This window comes from Ahaetulla prasina, chromosome 3 (assembly GCF_028640845.1).
Source record: "Ahaetulla prasina isolate Xishuangbanna chromosome 3, ASM2864084v1, whole genome shotgun sequence".
Classification (NCBI taxonomy): Eukaryota; Metazoa; Chordata; class Lepidosauria; order Squamata; family Colubridae; genus Ahaetulla; species Ahaetulla prasina.
The window spans coordinates 87,399,000-87,418,263 of NC_080541.1; the positions used below are offsets into that span (position 1 = coordinate 87,399,000).

The following is a 19,264-nucleotide window of genomic DNA, read 5'->3' on the forward strand; positions in this document are numbered from 1 at the left end:
AACACACTCAGCTGCATTTTTTTCCCCTTTCCTTACATCATCATCACCACCTAGAATTCCTCCTTGTGGAGAAATTCTGGTTATACTTTTTTCCCATATCCTATTTATTGTCTTTTTATTTATGTTTGCGTATAAACTGCTTTAGGTGGTAGTTACATTGAATGAATGTAACTACAAAAAAATAACAGAGGAAACACCAAAAATATTAATTCAAATTTTCTTCTTCTTCTTTTGAAAGCAAATCTATTAGTAACCTATTGAAGGCAAAAGAAGAAAGGGATGGCAGAGAATGAGATGGTTAGATAGGGTCATTGAGGCAATGAACATGAATCTGGGAGATGGTAGAGGATAGGGGGCCTTGCATGCTATGGTCCATGGGGTCACAAAGAGTGGGACATGACTTAGCAACTGAACAATGACAAATTAGCAACTACTTAAAAGAAATTAAACAGCAGTCCCCAACACTTCTATCTGGAATCCTTACTTCTGACAGTGAACAGGCTGAAACAAATGGCAAAAGACTGAAGAATTTTTTTCCCCTTCTAGAGCACCTTAAAGATAAAATTTGCCTTGTCCCTTGATAAGGAAGCTGCAGAAAGCTAGAAGTATTCTGAAGACATCTTCTGCCTCACTTGTCAAAGAGTGGGAATGAAAACGGGTTCTCCCAAGGATTTTAAAACTCAGCCAGATTGATTTGAAATAATGTGTTATGGCCCAATTCCCAGAAATCTTGGCTACTTCTACTGTAGTTATTGTGATTTTATTTTCCATTATTTCTACCATCATCATCCTATTATTTCAGCTGTCAGTCAGATGTTACTTGAAAGGGATATGCAATAATCTCTATAACCTTATTGAAGAAAGAACTCTCTGGATGATTTGCATTCGAGTTAGGCCAGCAAGATGCTTGAATGCTAATTTGTTGAAGCTATAATTGTGTATTACTCAAAACGGGTGACATTTCAATGATATTATTAATCATTCTTTCACTCACGGCCAGGTCTTTATGTGATTGTCCTTCTTTATTGTGGTGGCTTTTTATTTCTTAGTGTAACTTTTATATTCAGTAATTGGACATCCCCATTAGCAATCTATTTAAATAGAAAGTGTAGACTTAAAATGATTTTGGAGGGTTATAAATTTTCTTTCTTTCTTTAGATTGGTCTAATGAAATTAGACCAATCTAAACCAAATGTGGGTGGTTTGAGGAGTTAATGTTATTCTTATTAGACATTTTTGTTAGATAGCTTTCTTAGTTGAATGTAATTCTTACTTTAAACATACTAATATTGAATTTATATGCATGTTGGTTACTCTAGTTTAGTAATGACATTTCCAGCTTAGTTTAATGTAGATTTCCATTTTTCATCCAGTCTCAAACATAATACAACTCTTGCTGCCTAAACTCCCAATGAAACAAAAAACTAATTAGAATCTATGGGTCATTCTTTTTAAAAAAAATGTGTACTCATTACATGCCCTGAATTGATGTTGCTGTTGGCCACTATTTATTTATTTAACTCAATTTAGACATTACCCAAATAAAGTATCCCAACCAGATTTCCTTACCATAGCTTCTGGCAGGATGTAATTATATGAATTGTGTCAAAAGTTGCCATTTTAGGAATATAGAATCCCTACTGATTATTCCAGGAAGTACCTGATAACTCCTGAGCACTTGCTTAATACTATCATTAGATTCACTACCCTCTTTCCTTTTGACTGGACAGAAAATTGGAGGCCTCACTTGGCCACTGCAAGCACTTCTGAGAAGATGTGTCCTACACTGCATGGCTCTGGCAGTGAAGAGTGCAATAGAAAAACTTGCTTTTCAAAACTTCTTTTCCAGCTTTTTTTCCTTCAGAACTAAGTAAACAAAATGGAGTAACTTATTGGGTTGTTTTTATATAAATCGGTTGACTGGGTTAAGTTAGTTTAACCTTGTGCACGAGTGGAGCTAAATCCAATCCCTTGAAATTAATTAACACTGGTAGTGTTTTTGGTTCTGCTAAGTCTTTTGTGGAAGTGAAGCCTTTTTGTAGCTGAAATCACCAAAATGGATTGAAAATGAATGAAGTCAAGATTCTTACTTCCAGGCTAGACTCCTAGCCTACTCTAGGAGTGAGGAACTTTTGATCTTCAGATATTTGGGGCTACAATTTCCAACGATTTCAATTTCAACTTACAATTAAATGGAAGTTAGAGCTGTAATTCAGACCACACCTTGAGGACTGGATATTATTCATCCTTGGTTATTGCATAGATAGGGCCATAACAGGTAATATGGGAGAATTGTGAATAGGAACTGTGAATAGGAATATTTGGATCATGACCATAGAGCTAATTCCCATCTTGAGTTGCTGATTTTCCTCAGACTTCTTATTAAATTATAAAATTCTGCATTGGCATGATTCCCAGACTCTGAGGTATCTTAACTTTCAGAAGAAAAATCTGGTAGTTTTATCTGAAGTGCTTCATTGAGGAGAAATAGGTTTGTTACTCCTAAATTTTATAAAATTCTGCTTCCATGTTTGGCAAATCTCCTGTTTGAGACATAATCCCTATTCGGGCATTCAGATGTCCACAATATACAGAATGCATTGGGGACACATGCACCGGCTTCTACCTCATTTACTTCCATCTTTCTCAAATTGATGGTGAAAATCTAAAGCATAAGTTCCAGAAATGACAATGCTTATACATCTACTGGTATAAGACGTTGACTAGTGAAAATGGTGAAATATGCCCCAAGAAAATATGACTTTGAAAAATGGCATAATATTTTAAAAATAAATTTAAAATGTTCTTTTAATCTAAAACCAGTAGGAAAGAGTAGATAATGGTCAAAGAATTAAACAATCTCTATTTATTGATTTTTTCTTTAGAAGGCCAGATCCTGAAGATGAAATTGAAATACTTTGGCCAGCTAATGAGAAGGAAGGACTCACTGGAGAAGAGCCTAATGCTGGGAAAGATTGAGGGCAAAAGAAGAAAGGGACAACAGAGAATGAGGTGGCTGGATGGAGTCACTGAAGCAGTAGGCGTGAGCTTAAATGGACTCCAGAGGATGGTAGAGGATAGAAATGCCTGGAAGAACGTTGTCCATGGGGTCGTGATGGGTCGGACATGACTTCGCAACTAACAACAAAATTTATTGATTTTATTGATTTAATTACAATAGTTTAGTGCTTCCTACTGACTAGGCTCTAATGGCTTACAATTTTAAAAACACTAAAATCAACATTCAATGTAAAATCAATCCATTAATATCCATGCAATCATTACCTGTGCTGCCACTGCTCTTCCATTCAAATGCCCCATGAAGAAAGACTTTCTAATTTCTAACCATCTTTCTAATTACAGCATCTTGACTTTCTAGAATAAGCTACTCTGATGTGATGGAGTTGCTACCAAGAAAGCCATCTTCGGGGCTTTTGCCTGCTTCTCTGCATGATCTCATAGGAAGTAAGCACCCTTTCTGACTAGGTTGTGTCTACTTAGTGCATGCATTTCCAAAAGTATTGGACTAAGAGAAGTGTGCCATCCTCACCCACATCCTGCTATAGACCATCACAAGAATGACCAATGTGTTTTTGACCCATGCCTAGGCTTGAGCCTTGACTGAAAAGGATCTTATGCAGGATTACTTCTAGCTGTAATCCTTTTTTTTTTCATTTCCACTTGGTCTTTGCATCCAAATTTTGATCACTGCTGCAACCACTGCATGGAGCTCCCACAATGGTCGTAAGTGTGAAAAATGGTCAGAAGTCAGTATTTCCAGCGTCGTAACTTTGAACAGTCACTAAATGAATCATTGTAAGTCAAAGACTAACTGTATTTCTGATAATTATTGGTTATTAATTAGTGGAGTGCGGTTAGAAGGAATGCTATCTTGGGTCTATCTCGACCCTGAACATTAGATGTGTCTATGTGGGTTTTTTAAAACAGCCAGTGCTTGTATTATGCATGGTGATTCTCACAAATAACCTCCTTTGGAGATTTAAGTAATCGTACATCATAGCAGGATCACAAAAAGTTTTTAAGAGGTTTCTTAGTTTTTAACTTTAAAAAGTTTTTAAAAGGTTTCTTAGGCTGCAGCCGATGCAAAAACAATGCTCACTGCTTTGAGTAAAAAGACATGTAAGATTCTTTACCCACTTAACGTACAAATACAAGTTTCTTGGAAAATGGTATATTTCATCAGATCTACTGTAACTCCCTTCTCAGTATGTTTCAAACCTTTGAATTTCACCCCAACAAATAGCAGAACAAAAGAAAACTACAGCGCAGCACTTTGATGAAAAAAAAAATAACCACAATTTGTCAATTTGTGTTCCTCAACTTTGACAACTCTAAGATGTGGACTTCAGCTTCCAGAATTGCCTAGTCAAGAGGGTTGGCTGGGGAATTCTGGGAGTTGAAGTACACACATGTTAAAGCTGTCAAGACTGAGAAACACTGCTGTAGAGAATCAACACAATACTAATAATACATTTTTTTTCAGATTATCACAAATCCTTCCCAAGCCTTTCAATTTCTTCCAAGAGGAAATCAACATCTGATTTTTGGGTTGCTGGATTAGAGAAGACCATTCGGAAAAAGTTCACATTATCCCCCAAAGGTTGGTAGCTAACCATAGTAGTGCCTTCTTCCATCATCCTTGCTTTCATTTTTGGAGCAACCTGGATAGATAGGGCAGAAAAAAAATGCTTAATTCTTGGAATAATGCACTGAAGAGACTAAGGAATAAGTAGTAGCAGCCATTATTTTGGAATGATGGAAGAAATATGATTAAAGTGTATATTTATATCTTATTAAAATATGGTGAACTTTATGCTTATCAATATTGACATTTTAGAGATGTCTTAATATTGATATTAATGTTTTTTCTTTATCTTTAAAGATTTAAACATTCCAGTGTTAATATTTTCTGGTCAATAAAGTACAGATAACACTGTATTCAAATAATGCAATATATTACTTGCCTTATCATAATTCAATAAAATAAATTAAAGAATGAAAAAAGGATTCAATGGTGTTTCTTTGCTTAGAAAAAAAAATAAAATAGAAACAGACTGGAATGGAATGTTGGATGACACCATGCAGAACAGAAACAGTCAGGTATGTCCATCAGAGGCTAAAGGCAAAACCAGATCTTCTGCCACTGCATATTGTATCTACTATGCACAGATTAAACTAAGGTAAAAGTAAAGGTTCCCCTCGCACGTATGTGCTAGTCATTCCCGACTCTAGGGGGCAGTGCTCATCTCCATTTCAAAGCCGAAGACCCAGCGCTGTCCGAAGATGTCTCCGTGGTCATGTGGCCGGCATGACTCAACGCCAAAGGCGCACGGAACGCTGTTACCTTCCCACCAAAGATGGTCCCTATTTTTCTACTTGCATTTTTTACGTGCTTTCAAACTGCTAGGTTGGCAGAAGCTGGGACAAGTAATGGGAGCTCACCCCATTACACGGCATTAGGGATTCGAACCGCTGAACTGCCGACCTTTCTATCAACAAGCTCAGCGTCTTAGCCACTAAGCCACCGCATCCCTATAGATTAGACTACCCTTCCCCAAATGCTGGGGAAGGGTAATCTAATGCATGATTCTCCATCCCTAGCTGTCATACTCAGTGGATCATTGGTAAGGATAGTAGGAGTTGTCCTCTAATATATTTAATTTATGTGAAACATGAAGGGATAGATAAAACATTTTATTGGTAGTTTTATAAACACTTGTACCAACATAGTGCTTTTAAAACTTTTTCAAAGTTTTAATATGTGTGGACTTCAACTTCTAGAATTCCATATCCAGAATGGTTGCCTAGAGAATTCTGGGAATTGAAGTCTACACATACTAAAGTTGCCAAGTTTGGACAAAAAACAAACCCTGCTCTGACAGAAAATGTACATATGAGCTTTTACCTGATGAAGTCTTTTGTCTCTTTCTGGCCCTTTTGGGATATGTCGAAGACTTGGTGGGATATACCAGAAACATACATTGCTAAATTCAGGCTTGAAGATTTTTGAGGAAAAAAAGAAGAAGAAGAAGAGGTAAAATCAAACATTTTTATTTCTGCAAAAAATGTTCTACCTTATCAAATAGGCAAATGAAATTGTAACCTGAAGTCTTATAAACAAAATTAAAATAAATCCACTCTTTAAGCAAAATCCTTACTAATCCCTATTATCAATATGAACCCATGGTAAGCCCATGATTTACTCTGTTGGCATTTTGTTGTGCCTGATGACATTGCACAAGTTCTTCTCTTTTCCATTTAATGCCCAGCGTGAAAAACACTCATTGGAAACTTCAGCCACTCTACTTCCTTCATTCCTTCGTTCCTTCAGAATTGTCTCTCCATTAAACACAACTGTTCCTGCCTGTTTAACATACGGTAAAATATTTTCTACTGCCAACCCAATAAACATCATGAAATAGCTCAGGGGGTCACTTCTCCACTGTGGAGTCAAAATTCATAATGAATTAAGCTAAAAAAAATTTTTTATTAAGTTCACTGCAACCTTTAATATTGGCTGAATTTGTTTCTGCATGAATATACATTTTAACTTATTTTATTGAGAATTATCATTGGTTCAGGTGTAGGATGTTTCCATGAGACGTTTATTAATATCTACTGAGATAAAATGTGTGAAAACACAGTCTATTTCAATTTCATTAATTATATACAAGTCTCTGAGGCATCTCAGTGAATTATTACATGTTTTAAAATTGGTTATTTTCCATTAGCTCAGAAAAAAAAATGATGTGTGTGAAGAACTTTCCATAAATACCAAAAATTTAGGCTGTGGAACCTTTTCAGATCTAACTTATATTTAGTTTAACTTTTCATTGTCCTTTTTTTTAGTTTAGTGATAATTTTACAACTGCTATTTGTGAAGCATTTTTATGTCTTTTGATTCTTATTGCACATTTGCTCCTCTATTTTTCTCTCCTGGGGCATTATGAAAACTAAGGATTGCCTTTTCCGATATTCACATATTTATGAAACATTTTACATTTTACACATTAATAGCTCAGGGAAATCTTCGGGGCTTAACATCAAATAAATATGCACCCACATGAATTTGTAAAGAAGTTCTTGAAAATGTAGAATTCTAGCATTAGAATTATACTCAGCTGAAGCAGAAATGTGAGGTTGATACCCATTTTTAAACATATTTTCATTTAATCTGATTAATTTATTTGGCAGCTAGTGAACCTAGGGAAAAAGATGATTCATTGTTCCTAGTCGCTGGAAATCTTGATTCACTCCCAGAATGTGTAATGCAAAGAATTCACTTGTGTGAAGATTTATGCAAAGTTTCAGCTAAGGAGAAAAAAAAAAAGACTGGGAAAAAAGGATTGGAGGGGTGGGGGTGAAAAAGGAAAAAAACACTTTTATTCCTTATAATCCAGCCAAGAAAGATTGGAGGACCTTTGTAACTTTCGTGATAATTAACTTAGTGTGCCCATTTATTTATTTTATTTATATTCTGCCATTATTGTTTTTACAAATAACTCAAGACAATACAGGCAATATTCCTTTTTCCTCATATTTTGCCACAATATGCAGGTTGCTGAAAGAGACTGGCCCAAAGTCACCCAGCTGGCTTTCATCGCTAAAGCGGGATTTGAACTCAAGGTCTCCTGCTTTCTAGCTGATGTCTTAACCACCAGACCAAACTGGCTCTTTTCATCCTTCGTGAAGAAGACTTTTGTGGGATCTGGAAACTATAGCTTAACAAAATAAAGAAGCAATACAGAGATTTCTTGCCGCTGTTAAATCCTAACCTCAGCATCAAAAACCAGCTCATAGTTGTTTCTTGTCTTGAGTTCCTTGTAAAGATATTCTGCAAGTTCCAAAAATTTGTTGATAAGAATTTCAAATCCTCCTGTGCCCTGTAAGGTAAAAAAAGGCAGAACAAACATGAGTCAATCTATTGTATGCTGCAAGTTTGCAAAGGAAAATGTCAATGATTTATCTGGGGCCAGCAAACAATTAAAATGAGGTCCTCCCACTGTAAAGTAACATAATGACGGTATTGAAATTTCAGAAGCTGCCTTTGCAAGAATACAAAGATTCCTCTGCAGATTTTCATTAGAGCTTCATTAAAAAGAAGTCCAGCAATGGTAGATTATTTTTATTACTGACTTTTATTGCTGAGGGCAGGAATTCTAATCAGAATCTATATTATTCTTCATTCATTCATTCATTCACTGATTCATTCACTTACTCACTCACTCACTCACTCACTCAAATGTATTGCAAATTGATATATATGTATACATTTATTAATAGGATTAATTTTCTTTGAAAAAAATATTCTCAAGTGATGCAATTTGTCATAGAATGAACTAAATCTAACATTAAAAACTAAGAAACTGAAAGCAACCGACTTGTTCATCTTTAGTAGTGAATGTGCCCCTACTTTAGCTCTCCACGTTAGCCATAGTTTCAAGACATCAACATGTCGGCCACACTGGATTGTCTTGTCTCCGGTGTCATAAACTGTATCATAAGCCTTGTCTGGTTGGAAGAGATAGTCAGCAGAGAGCTGATTGCAGGCTTGGAGAAGACCCTAGAAGAGATTCAGAATGAGAAAAGGTTCTACCCAGTGATGAAATCCATTTTTTAAAACTACCGGTTCTGTGGGCATGGCTTGTAAATGTGGTGTGGCTTGGTGGGCATGGCAGGGGAAGCTAGATTTCCCCCCATGGTTCTACCAATAATTTTATTTTACGTATTGTTATGATCTGATATCCTTCTAGAAATGAATTGGGACAGGGCTGTGATTCCCACCAAGCCAAATATATAATATCCATGCATTACAATTGCTCCTCAATTAATGGCCACTTGTTCAGTGACTAAAGTTGTGATAGTACTGAACAAGTGATAGTTACAGCCAGTCCTCAAAATTCTGGTTGTCACTGCAGCACTGTGCTCATCATCGGTTCATGATTCAAGTGTTTGGCAACAGGCTACCTTTAGCAATCTTCCTTGTCAGTTTCCCACAAGCAAAGTCAACAGGGAAGCCAGCAGGAAAAGATGCAAGTCAGTTCCATCACTTTTTTCTCCTAACGAGTCCCATTTGAATTCTGTAGCAAGCTCGTGCTGGAGCAAACCCTCCCCAGCTCCACTAAACGTCTCTATTGCCCATATGATTGTCCAAAAGTAAGCCAATTAATTTAGAAAATATAGAATAGAATAGAATAGAATAGAATAGAATAGAATAGAATAGAATAGAATAGAATAGAATAGAATAGAATAGAATAGAAACAGAGTTGGAAGGGACCTTGGAGGTCTTCTAGTTCAACCCCTTGCTTAGGCAGGAAACCCTACACCACTTCAGACAAATGGTTATCCAACATCTTCTTAAAAACTTTCAATGTTGGAGCATTCACAACTTCTGGAGGCAAGTTGTTCCACTGATTAATTGTTCTAACTGTCAGGAAATTTCTCCTTAGTTCTAAGTTGCTTCTCTCCTTGATTAGTTTCCACCCACTGTTTCTTGTTCTACCCTCAGGTGCTTTGGAGAAAAGCTTGACTCCCACTTCTTTGTGGAAGCCCCTGAGATATTGGAACACTGCTATCATGTCTTCCCTAGTCCTTCTTTTCATACCCAGTTCCTGCAACTGTTCTTCATATGTTTTAGCCTCCAGTCCCCTAGTCAATAATTTCAGTAAAAGTAGCTTCCACGTGATACAGTGGGAATCTTGTCTTACAAATCTTTCCTTGTGCAATATTATTTCAACATTATTTAGATAAAAATCTTATTTTTTTATAGCAAACAGGTAGGGCTACCTGAACAAAAAAAAAAAAGCAAATTACCTTTTCATGGACTAAAAAAGCTGAGCACTGTAGCGGAACACCCATCAGTTTGTGAGGATTCCATGTAACAGAGTTGGCTCTAATTAAAGAAGAGAACTTTAATATCTGCAACTGCATTAATATCTGTGTTAATATCTGCAACTATATCATTATAGAAACTCAAAAAAAAGAAAGAAACAAAAAAGGGATGCTAAATGTAGAACACTTAAAAGAAAAGAATGGAAGTATATTTTTTAAAGCTGGAAAAAATAAAATTATGTACAGCTCACCGGTCACTCTATGATCCTATATAAATATATGCATTTACTAGTGATTCGGGCACCATACAATCACACTAACTCAGTGAAAAATCACTGTTCACTGTATATAAGTATCAGACTGGAAGTGGTTGACGGATTAAGGGAAGACCCCACCCCCATGTTCATCCTGCTTCCTTCTTCTCCATCCTTTTAATTGTAATTGTAATGTAATACTGTCATTAGGAATATTTATTGTTCGTGATTTTATGGTTGTTTAATGTTTGTAAGCTACCCAGAGTTGCCTCAAGGCAGTGGTGAAATGCTACTGGTTCGCACTGGTTCGGGTAAACCGGTAGGAAAAAAAAGCTACTGGTTCCTCCGAACCGGTATTTCCAACGATTCGCTGTCCACGTGATTTAAAATTGCTAGAAAGCAGGAAATCCAGCTTTCTAGTGAATCTAAATCAGGGGTCTCCAACCTTGGTCCCTTTAAGACTTGTGGACTTCAACTCCCAGAGTCCCCAAAGCTGGCTGAGGAACTCTGGGAGTTGAAGTCCACAAGTCTTAAAGGGACCAAGGTTGGAGAACCCTGATTTAAATCGCGTGGCACAGCCGTTTTTCCCCCTCGCTGTTCTACTTATATTCCCAAGTCTCTTTTCTCCACGTGAAGTGCATGCGTGCGTGTACAGTGTGCATTTGGTGTGGAGTGCGCATCGGCATGCACTGCACATGTGCGCGTTTGGCATGCACCGTGCATGCGCAGGCAGCAAACCAGTGCCAAACTGGGGAAGATTTCACTACTGCCTCAAGGTGACATAGGTGGCAAACAAATCTAATAAAAACAAACAAACAAACAAAATATATTTATAGACAAGCTTGTATTTTTAGTTCCTGATTATTACCGGTTCTTTCACTTGGTATGTGAAATGAGGGAAGTTTTCTCACATTCAGTTTAACTGCAAGTGTGAATGAGTTTGTTTAGGGGGAAATTGTATCCTTTGGGGAATCACTCGAGTTCTTCATTTCTCTGTAAACAACAAAATACCTTATCCCAGCAGACTTGAAATCCTAGGCTTAGAAAACCTGGAACTCCGTCGCCTTCGACAAGACCTAAGCTTAACTCACAGAATCATCTATTGTAATGTCCTTCCTGTCAAAGACTACTTCAGCTTTAATTGCAATAATACAAGAGCAACCAATAGATTTAAACTGAATGTTAACCGCTTTAATCTAGATTGCAGAAAATATGACTTCTGTAACAGAATCATCAGTGCTTGGAATACTTTACCTGACTCTGTGGTCTCTTCCCATAATCCCAAAAGCTTTAACCAAAAACTTTCTAATACTGACCTCACCCCATTCCTAAGAGGACCATAAGGGGCGTGCATAAGAGCACAAACGTGCCTACCGTTCCTGTCCTGTTGTTTTTCTTTTTCTCATTCTTATATATATATATGATTATTCCTCCTAATATTTACTCTTATATATGTTTATACACTATATAATCTTTTCTGTATGATACTTATATATATTGTTGTGACAAAATAAATAAATAAATAAAATAAAAATAAACTGGTTCTATTAATGCTTTTTCATTTTCACAACACATATTATCTCTCTTCCTCCTTCAACTAATGTGCAGGTTGTAGGAATAGGACCTAGAGATTTCTTCCCCTGCTTCTCATAACACAATTCACTTTGGTTGTTCATGTGTCATTATCATTGTAATTATATTCTTTATCTTCTGTTCAGGGAGAGGTTAGAAACAAACAAAAATAATATATTAATCTCACTGCTGTACAAATAAATTACATCAAAAGATACTTACCTTTCAATGCCGCTCAACTTATGGGAATGCTTTCTTGACAATAATAAACCACCTCCCCATGATGCCTATTGAAATTAAACATACAGTTGTCTAAATGAAAATATTCCACCTTTTATCACTTTTTTCCAGCTATACTTACTTCAGTGGCCTTTCAAAAATATAAGGGAAAAGAGAAGCTAAATCCCAAAATGAGAAAACAGAGAAAAGATTGTCTGATTTTATAAATCTTTTGCTTTTTACTACGCAGAATACTGAATAGTTCTTTCTGTTCTGTTATATTCTGGTAGAGGAGCAGCACTTGAATGGAAATAATTGTGTTTTATAAAGCAGGGGTCTCCAACCTTGGTCCCTTTAAGACTTGTGGACTCTGGGAGTTGAAGTCCACAAGTCTTAAAGGGACCAAGGTTGGAGACCCCTGTTATAAAGAATTTTTAAAAAGTTATTGTATTAGTATTAGTTATGTACTTCAATAGTGGAAGGAAAAACTAGAATATCCAATTTTGGAGAATCCATGAAATCAAGTGTGAAGGAATAGATTAGGGATAATGATAAGGATAAGGATAAGGATAAGGATAGAGATAGAATAGAATAGAATAGAATAGAATAGAATAGAATAGAATAGAATAGAATAGAATAGAATAGAATAGAACCTTAGAAGTTGTCTAGTCCAGCCCCCTGCTCAAACTGGAGACCCTATAACATTTCAAGTGGCTGTCCAGTCTCTTCCACTGATGAAGCGCCCACGATTTCTGAAGACAACTTACAAGTTAAACATGAAATTGACTAACTATAAAATATTATTTCATGTTTATTGGACACTCAAAGAATGATCATTAGAGAGGTTTTTTTAATGTGGGCGTTGTAAAAGATTTAAAGGTTTCTTAATTCAGATGATCTGGTCTTTCCAATTGTAGCCTTGTTTTGGAATTAAATCACTTCATATGTCAAAACACATGGGAAAGGAAGTTATAGTTAAGAAACCATGCAATGTTTAATTATATTTCTAAAATATAAACTTTGTCATCTCATGAGAAGCTTTGGCTCTATTGGGGTAACTGGAAAGAAACTTACTCTCTGATATTGATGACAGTACATAGGATATGACTTAATAATAATATGATATTATTATAAATGATAAGCTTAAGGATTGAATTACTTTTATATTGTTATTGCAGTTATTGTGTACATCCTTTTTCTGTTTTTCTTTTTGTCACTTCCAGTATATACTAATCACCATTTTATTTATTTATTTATATCCCAACTTTATTATTTTTACAGATAACTTTAGCTTATGGTCACCCAGCTATCTTTTGTGGCTAAGGAGAACCCTTGGTCTCCCAGGTTCTAGTCTGGGCCTTAACTACTAGACCAGGGGTATCAAACTCAAGGCCCGAGGGCTGGATCCAATCTGCAGGGTGCTAGATCTGGCCCGCGGGGCTGCCCTGGAAACAGTGAAGAGCTGGCCCATGGAGCCTCTGCGAGTGAAAATGGCTCAGGAGGGCTGCGTGCAAGGGCTGCGTGCAGCCCTCCTCAGTTCCATTTTCACTAGCAGAGCGCTTGGGTCATGACAGGTGCCCCTGACATGAGTGATGTTGAACTGTTGAACTGTCCACACCCACCCTGGCTACAACCACCTGCCCCCAGGTTCAAACACAATCCTGATGCTGCCCTCAATGAAATCGAGTTTGACGCCCCTGCACAAGACCAAACTGGATATAATAATAATAATAACAACAACAACAACAACAACAACAACAGAGTTGGAAGGGACCTTGGAGGTCTTCAAATCCAACCCTCTGCCCAGGCAGGAAACCCTACACCATTTATGCTTGATGGTGCAGTAGGTTATTCTTTGACTTCAGTTTTCTACTTGTACCCATTATTGAAAATACTGTGTTTAAAACATTTTAAGTTAAAGTAAGCTTTTTAAAGTTCAAGTAAAGTACTGTTTGAGAGCTGGCTTGATAAAGTAGTAAAGGCATCAAGCTCAAAATCAGGAGTCTCTAGGTTCTAATCCTTTGGCACAAAGTTTTCTGGGTGATATTGAGTCTTTTAGCTTCTGCAGTCCAGCCAGTTGCCAGGACTCAACACAAAGTACTGTTTTAAAATGTGTCATATTATGTACTAAATAATATGAATTAGTCATACGAAGAAAATTACTGAAGTCAAATAACAATCTCCTGGAACACCCCATTAGTTATATTCTGGCTCAGGGTGTTATTCTGATATAACCAAGATTTTCTTCTTACCTGTGTTTATATTAAATGAATAATCTTAAGGATGGCAATGACCTTTCTCTCCTTGAAAGCCAGTAACATCTTTCATTGTTATCTCTTCTCATCATATGCAATTATAAATCCATTTTATAAATCAACCAATTCACTGAGTTCTAAATTGTCTTAATAACTGTCATTTATATACACATGTCTTTGGTGCGTGCGTGTATTTATCGGGGCTGTATAAATCTATCAAATAGGTTTTATACAATCTGGAAAAAAAACCTAGAGTTTGTAATATCCTGTTGTGGTCTGCCAGCAGCCCGCAAAGCTAGCAGCAGAGTCGGACAGTGAGGAGGCTGGGGAGGACAATGGGCCAATCCTGGAGTCGGGAAGGCCCAGATGAGGGTTCTGCATTGGAGGGCCATCTGGGAGCAATGCACAGACTCCGGAGCCTCCAGAGGTGGACAGCAGAGAGGCAAAGGAACAGGAGGAGCCAGGCATGCGAAGAGCTGCCAGAAGGCAAGAGCAGCCAAAGCAAAAAGGACAACTCGGGAGTAAGTCCAGGAGATGATTGGCCCCTCCCATTAGGCTTAAAAGAGCAGCAACGGCTCTTGGGCTCTTTGTAGGAAAGCAACGTTGCTACATTGGTTTCTAGTTGGTGTCTCTTGTTTCTAAACTTTGTGGGGCTTTGCCAAGAAAAGCCTTTCGCAGGGTGCCAAAGAAGACAAAGGTTTGTGATAAGGCCGAAGGACTTTTTCTGAAGGATTTGTTTTAGAATTAATTTGGATTAAGCTGAGAATGAAGTAATTCCCAGTTGTTATAATAAAATAGGGTTGTTTTAAGACAAAGTTTGTCTTTTATGTCTAAGTGAGCTTAGGTCACAACATATCCACAGAAACAAACAACCTCTCTTCAAATCATTAAAGAGTCATTTTGGAGTGTAAAATGGGCGGCATATAAATTTAATCAATCAATACACATTTTTTTTCCCCCTAGATTCATAAAGCTGATTTATAAGCTGCGTCAAGCTGGCTTTGCATACTGAGGAAGCTGGGCCTGCACATTTGTGAGGGGACAGCTGGCAGCAGCTTATAGACCAGCCCACTTCAGTCTCACCACTAGTTTGTTGCAGCATTGGGTGTGAAAACAGGGATCTTACATCCACATGCATCCAAAGATTGTGTTTTTCACAAATGTCAGCAATGTTGGCAAGAGGATCAAAAGCTCCATAGACTGTTGTCCCAGCTGTGGCACTAACATACAGCGGTATTTTTCCCTGAAAATGAACACAGCAACTTACATTAAAGCACATGTAATTTGTCCTCTGTCATAATCATTATTATAATTAAAGCATCTTTCTGTTTTGGATGAGGTAGCTAGGTACTGTATAGTTAGGTCACTATAGCTCAGAAGAGATCAATTCATGTATGTAACAACTTGTGTGCTTTAAACTTTGGTAACTTTAAACACCTTACTTATTAGCTACTAGATAATAAATATTGCATTAATAAAAATGTGCCAATAAAAATAAAATAAAATGCCTTCTTTCAACCAAACAAACAAAGCATTTCTTGTAACACCCTCAAGCTAAGAACTTCATGGTAATATTGACAACAATATGAAGTGACTAGTCACTGTTGCTTTCTGGGATGATTCTCAATCTAACACTTCCCTTCCAAGTCCAACTTTGTTTCCTGTTTATCTTCCAAGCCCATTATTAAAGTACTACTGAGTTTCATAGACATTATTATAAAACTAAAAAATGGTGAGTCGGTGCATCCTAAAAAAATTTTTTATGAGAATATGTCAATAAGAATCTGGGGTCATAGGACATATCTGAAGCACTTGAAAAAATAAATCAATAGTAAATGACTGGGTCTGCTACAGTAATCATTTTATGGACAAATACCCATCCTGTTTCCCTTGCAAGCATTAGACAATCCATTATAGGATGTCAAAATTGTAAACACGTCCATTGACTGAAAAGACTACCTATCCATTTTAGCTGTAGTCTCATGACTACGGAATTGGAATTGAGAAGGGGACATGTATTTTCACAACAGCAGTGAATACACATAGCTCAAGGCAAGATTGGCATGTTCCATTCTTGGACTTATAACTTGATTTTGAGGTTGCAGAGATTTCATTGACCTACTAGATAACTTCATCAGGAAGAGATTTTGGAAGATTTGTAAGTTGGCAAGGATTATGTATCCTTTTGTTTTGCCTGCTTTCTTACCCTGTTTTCTCCAAAATAAGACAGCCCCTGATAATAAACCCGATCGGGCTTTTAAACACATGGCAATAAGGCCAAGCTCTTATTTCAGAGTTCAAAAAAAACATAAGACAGGGTCTTATTTTCGGGAAACACAGTAGATTGGATGTGGACAGGTGTTTTGTAGAGACTGAGGCCTGGTTGATTCTTAAGGTACTGTTCTTTTTCTATGATTGCTGCATTGTAGCTTGTTTTATTGTTGGATTTATAAGGAGATGTCTCTTATCTATCCAGCTACTGGTGGATTAATCTGTGATGGTTGACTGTTGATGTATGTTGACCTGATATACTGTCATTTGATACATCTATAGAGAAGATTTAATCTACATCATATTTTTTTTTGCTAACTGTTTGCAACTTTGCCCTATACACATATGTGGTGTTCACAATATTTGAATTTTATTTTGTACATGACTCCTGTGTTGTCTCTCCTTAGTATTTGGTCAGTATATTCAATTTGCTTAATATATTCTTCAAGAACTTCGTTGGTTTATTTACCATTATTATTTTAAATTTGATTAAAATAAATTTGAGATAGGAGACTGTTATAATTTTTATGGTTTGTAATATTTATGTTTTTGTTGATTGGCTTGAACTTTTGATGAAAATGCGTGGCTATTTGGTGTATTGAAAGTGTCATGTAAGTAGTTTATTCTTTATGTGATACCAACATGTTGCAGTTGGAATCACATGTCATGACTCATTTTAATATGCAGTATTGTTATGTTCTATTTGGCTGAGATGATTGTAGTTGGAGATTTGGTTGGTGGATTGTTTTCTGGCAGATTTTTGTTCGTAATATGCTGTATTTTTGTATAATTAGGATGTCTATAAGGGTTAATTTGTTGTTTTCTGTTTCTGTGAATTTGATTCCCTTGTAAGTATGGTTGATTATATATTTTCTAACTATTAATTTTTATTTTGACAAAGATATCATCTATATAGTGGATTCAGATTGTTAAGTGTTAACATAACAACAACATACAATGAAAATATAGGTAGCGAAAAAGAATTTGAACAAATGCTTTGGAGACAGTAAAAATATAGTAAAACAGAGTAACCAGCTAAGTTTGAAAATGTTTTTTTAAAAAACTGATATTCAAATTATTGAAGCCAGTTGTACCTCTACAAACTATGGTTGAGGTTAGTATACAAGGTGGCCAAGGATACTATTTCTATATACCAACTTCCTTCCCCACTGCTTTTCTATTATAAATCTTTGCAGCCTGTCTAGTGCCAGCATTTTCTAATATAAAAAGTACCCAAAGGACGATTTTCCTTATGATATCTTCCTCTGGGGTGAAAGTGAACTATGAGGAAGTAGAAAATTCTTATGGTCTTTTTAAATCACCCTCTCATTAACCTGCTCTTTTTGGTGATGGATGTCTATGCTAGAAGCAAAGCTGAGCAAAGGGTTGTTGTTTCTATCTGTATCTGCTCATTTGTCTGTCTTTTCCCTTTTGGAAAAAAAGAAGGAAAATTCTACATATTTCTAAATATCCCACTAAAGCCAAATTGCCATTAGCATGATAATTCAAAATTATAAACCAAATTAGGTTCCCGAGGAATAGTCATGTGATTACAGACTGAAAGATTTTACAGGTTTCTTGGGACATGAATCTTTGAAGGGAAGTAGCCTACTTTATCAAATTAATACATATGCCATGAAGCATAAAACAAATACAGTAAGAAAACAAACCAACCAACCTGTCTTTTGACTTTGATAATATTTTCCTCCAGTTCAGATGGAATCATTTTCCCTCTGTTTAAATGTTTTAAAAAGTGAAATGTAATGTTTGATAAAGACGGCATGCTCAAATTTTCCAAACATGTAAAAAAAAACGTTTTTTTGCAAGCAAAACAATTCACAGATACTGTATGTATTTCTGAACAAATCCCCATGAGAATCAAGAATCCATTCAATCATTCTCAAAATGGACCCACCTACATACACAAAAAGCCCTCACATTAAAGAGAAGAAGAAAGGCTAGGGCTTGTACGTCTAATTCCTCCGTTGTTCATTTTTTTTCATGATATGTGGTAAACTTCCTCAGTACTGTAGAACATTATTCTCATTAAAAATCCATTTGTAGAGGGAGGCAACATTGATAATTATTTGGGAATCTGCACAAGCAGAGGAATCTACCAATAGATAATCACCTTTGAATATGCAGAAAACTGTGAGAATAGGAAATAAAGATAATAGAATTCATAAAGCAATGAAAATCTCCTTTTCCGTCTTCAAGGAATGATCAAGGATATCAATGAAGTCCTTATCCTTTTTCCCCTCTCAGCAAACAAAATAAAATAATAAAATAAGATCTGTTTACTGCTTGGAGAGGAAGTAGACTTGGATTTATAGTAGAAGTTCAGGAAAAAAAGTCACTTATTGTTTTAAATCGTACTAATATTCTTTGTTAAAGCATCATGCGTTTTCTAATGGACTCATTCATTATATGCATTGGTGTTCTTGATATCCTTATACATAAAGCCATTTTTTTTCCTGTGACAACTAACTTCAGCAGCTACATCTTGATGACACCAATGGGGACAATAGACCTAGTTTGAGCTGATATATTATTTATGAGAAATTAATTGATACATTTTACAAGAATCCCTTGACTTCATGGCAGATCTGTACAATGCTGGAGGAAAAATTGTCTGGAGGCAATAATTGAAATAAACTATGCTGCTCTGGGAAAAGTACCTGTTTCTCATTGTTTGTGAAATGCTCCAAGGAAGTGGAAATAATTTGCTCAGGGAGATTTAGCCTACTGGGATTTAGCCTATTTTGTGAAAATAAAGAAGCCAGAAGATGAAAATGCAAAATGCATCTCTATCAAAGAACATTAGGTAAAGGTAAAGGTTCC

At 36.3% G+C, this 19,264-nt stretch overlaps 1 protein-coding gene across 1 annotated transcript in view; it reads right to left on the minus strand.

The window, feature by feature from the left end:
* Positions 1–4,088: 4,088 nt before the first annotated feature.
* LOC131194776 (glutamate decarboxylase 1-like) overlaps positions 4,089–19,264 on the minus strand; it is a 33,275-nt gene continuing 18,099 nt past the window's right edge. Inside the window, exons 8-15 of the mRNA XM_058176187.1 lie at positions 18,102–18,156; positions 15,279–15,395; positions 11,901–11,965; positions 9,835–9,913; positions 8,435–8,584; positions 7,797–7,904; positions 5,927–6,016; positions 4,089–4,682 (exon numbers count right to left, since the gene is read on the minus strand). Coding sequence (XP_058032170.1) covers positions 4,509–4,682; positions 5,927–6,016; positions 7,797–7,904; positions 8,435–8,584; positions 9,835–9,913; positions 11,901–11,965; positions 15,279–15,395; positions 18,102–18,156 — 838 coding nt within the window. The 3' untranslated portion in view covers positions 4,089–4,508. The remainder of the gene's footprint in view (positions 4,683–5,926; positions 6,017–7,796; positions 7,905–8,434; positions 8,585–9,834; positions 9,914–11,900; positions 11,966–15,278; positions 15,396–18,101; positions 18,157–19,264) is intronic.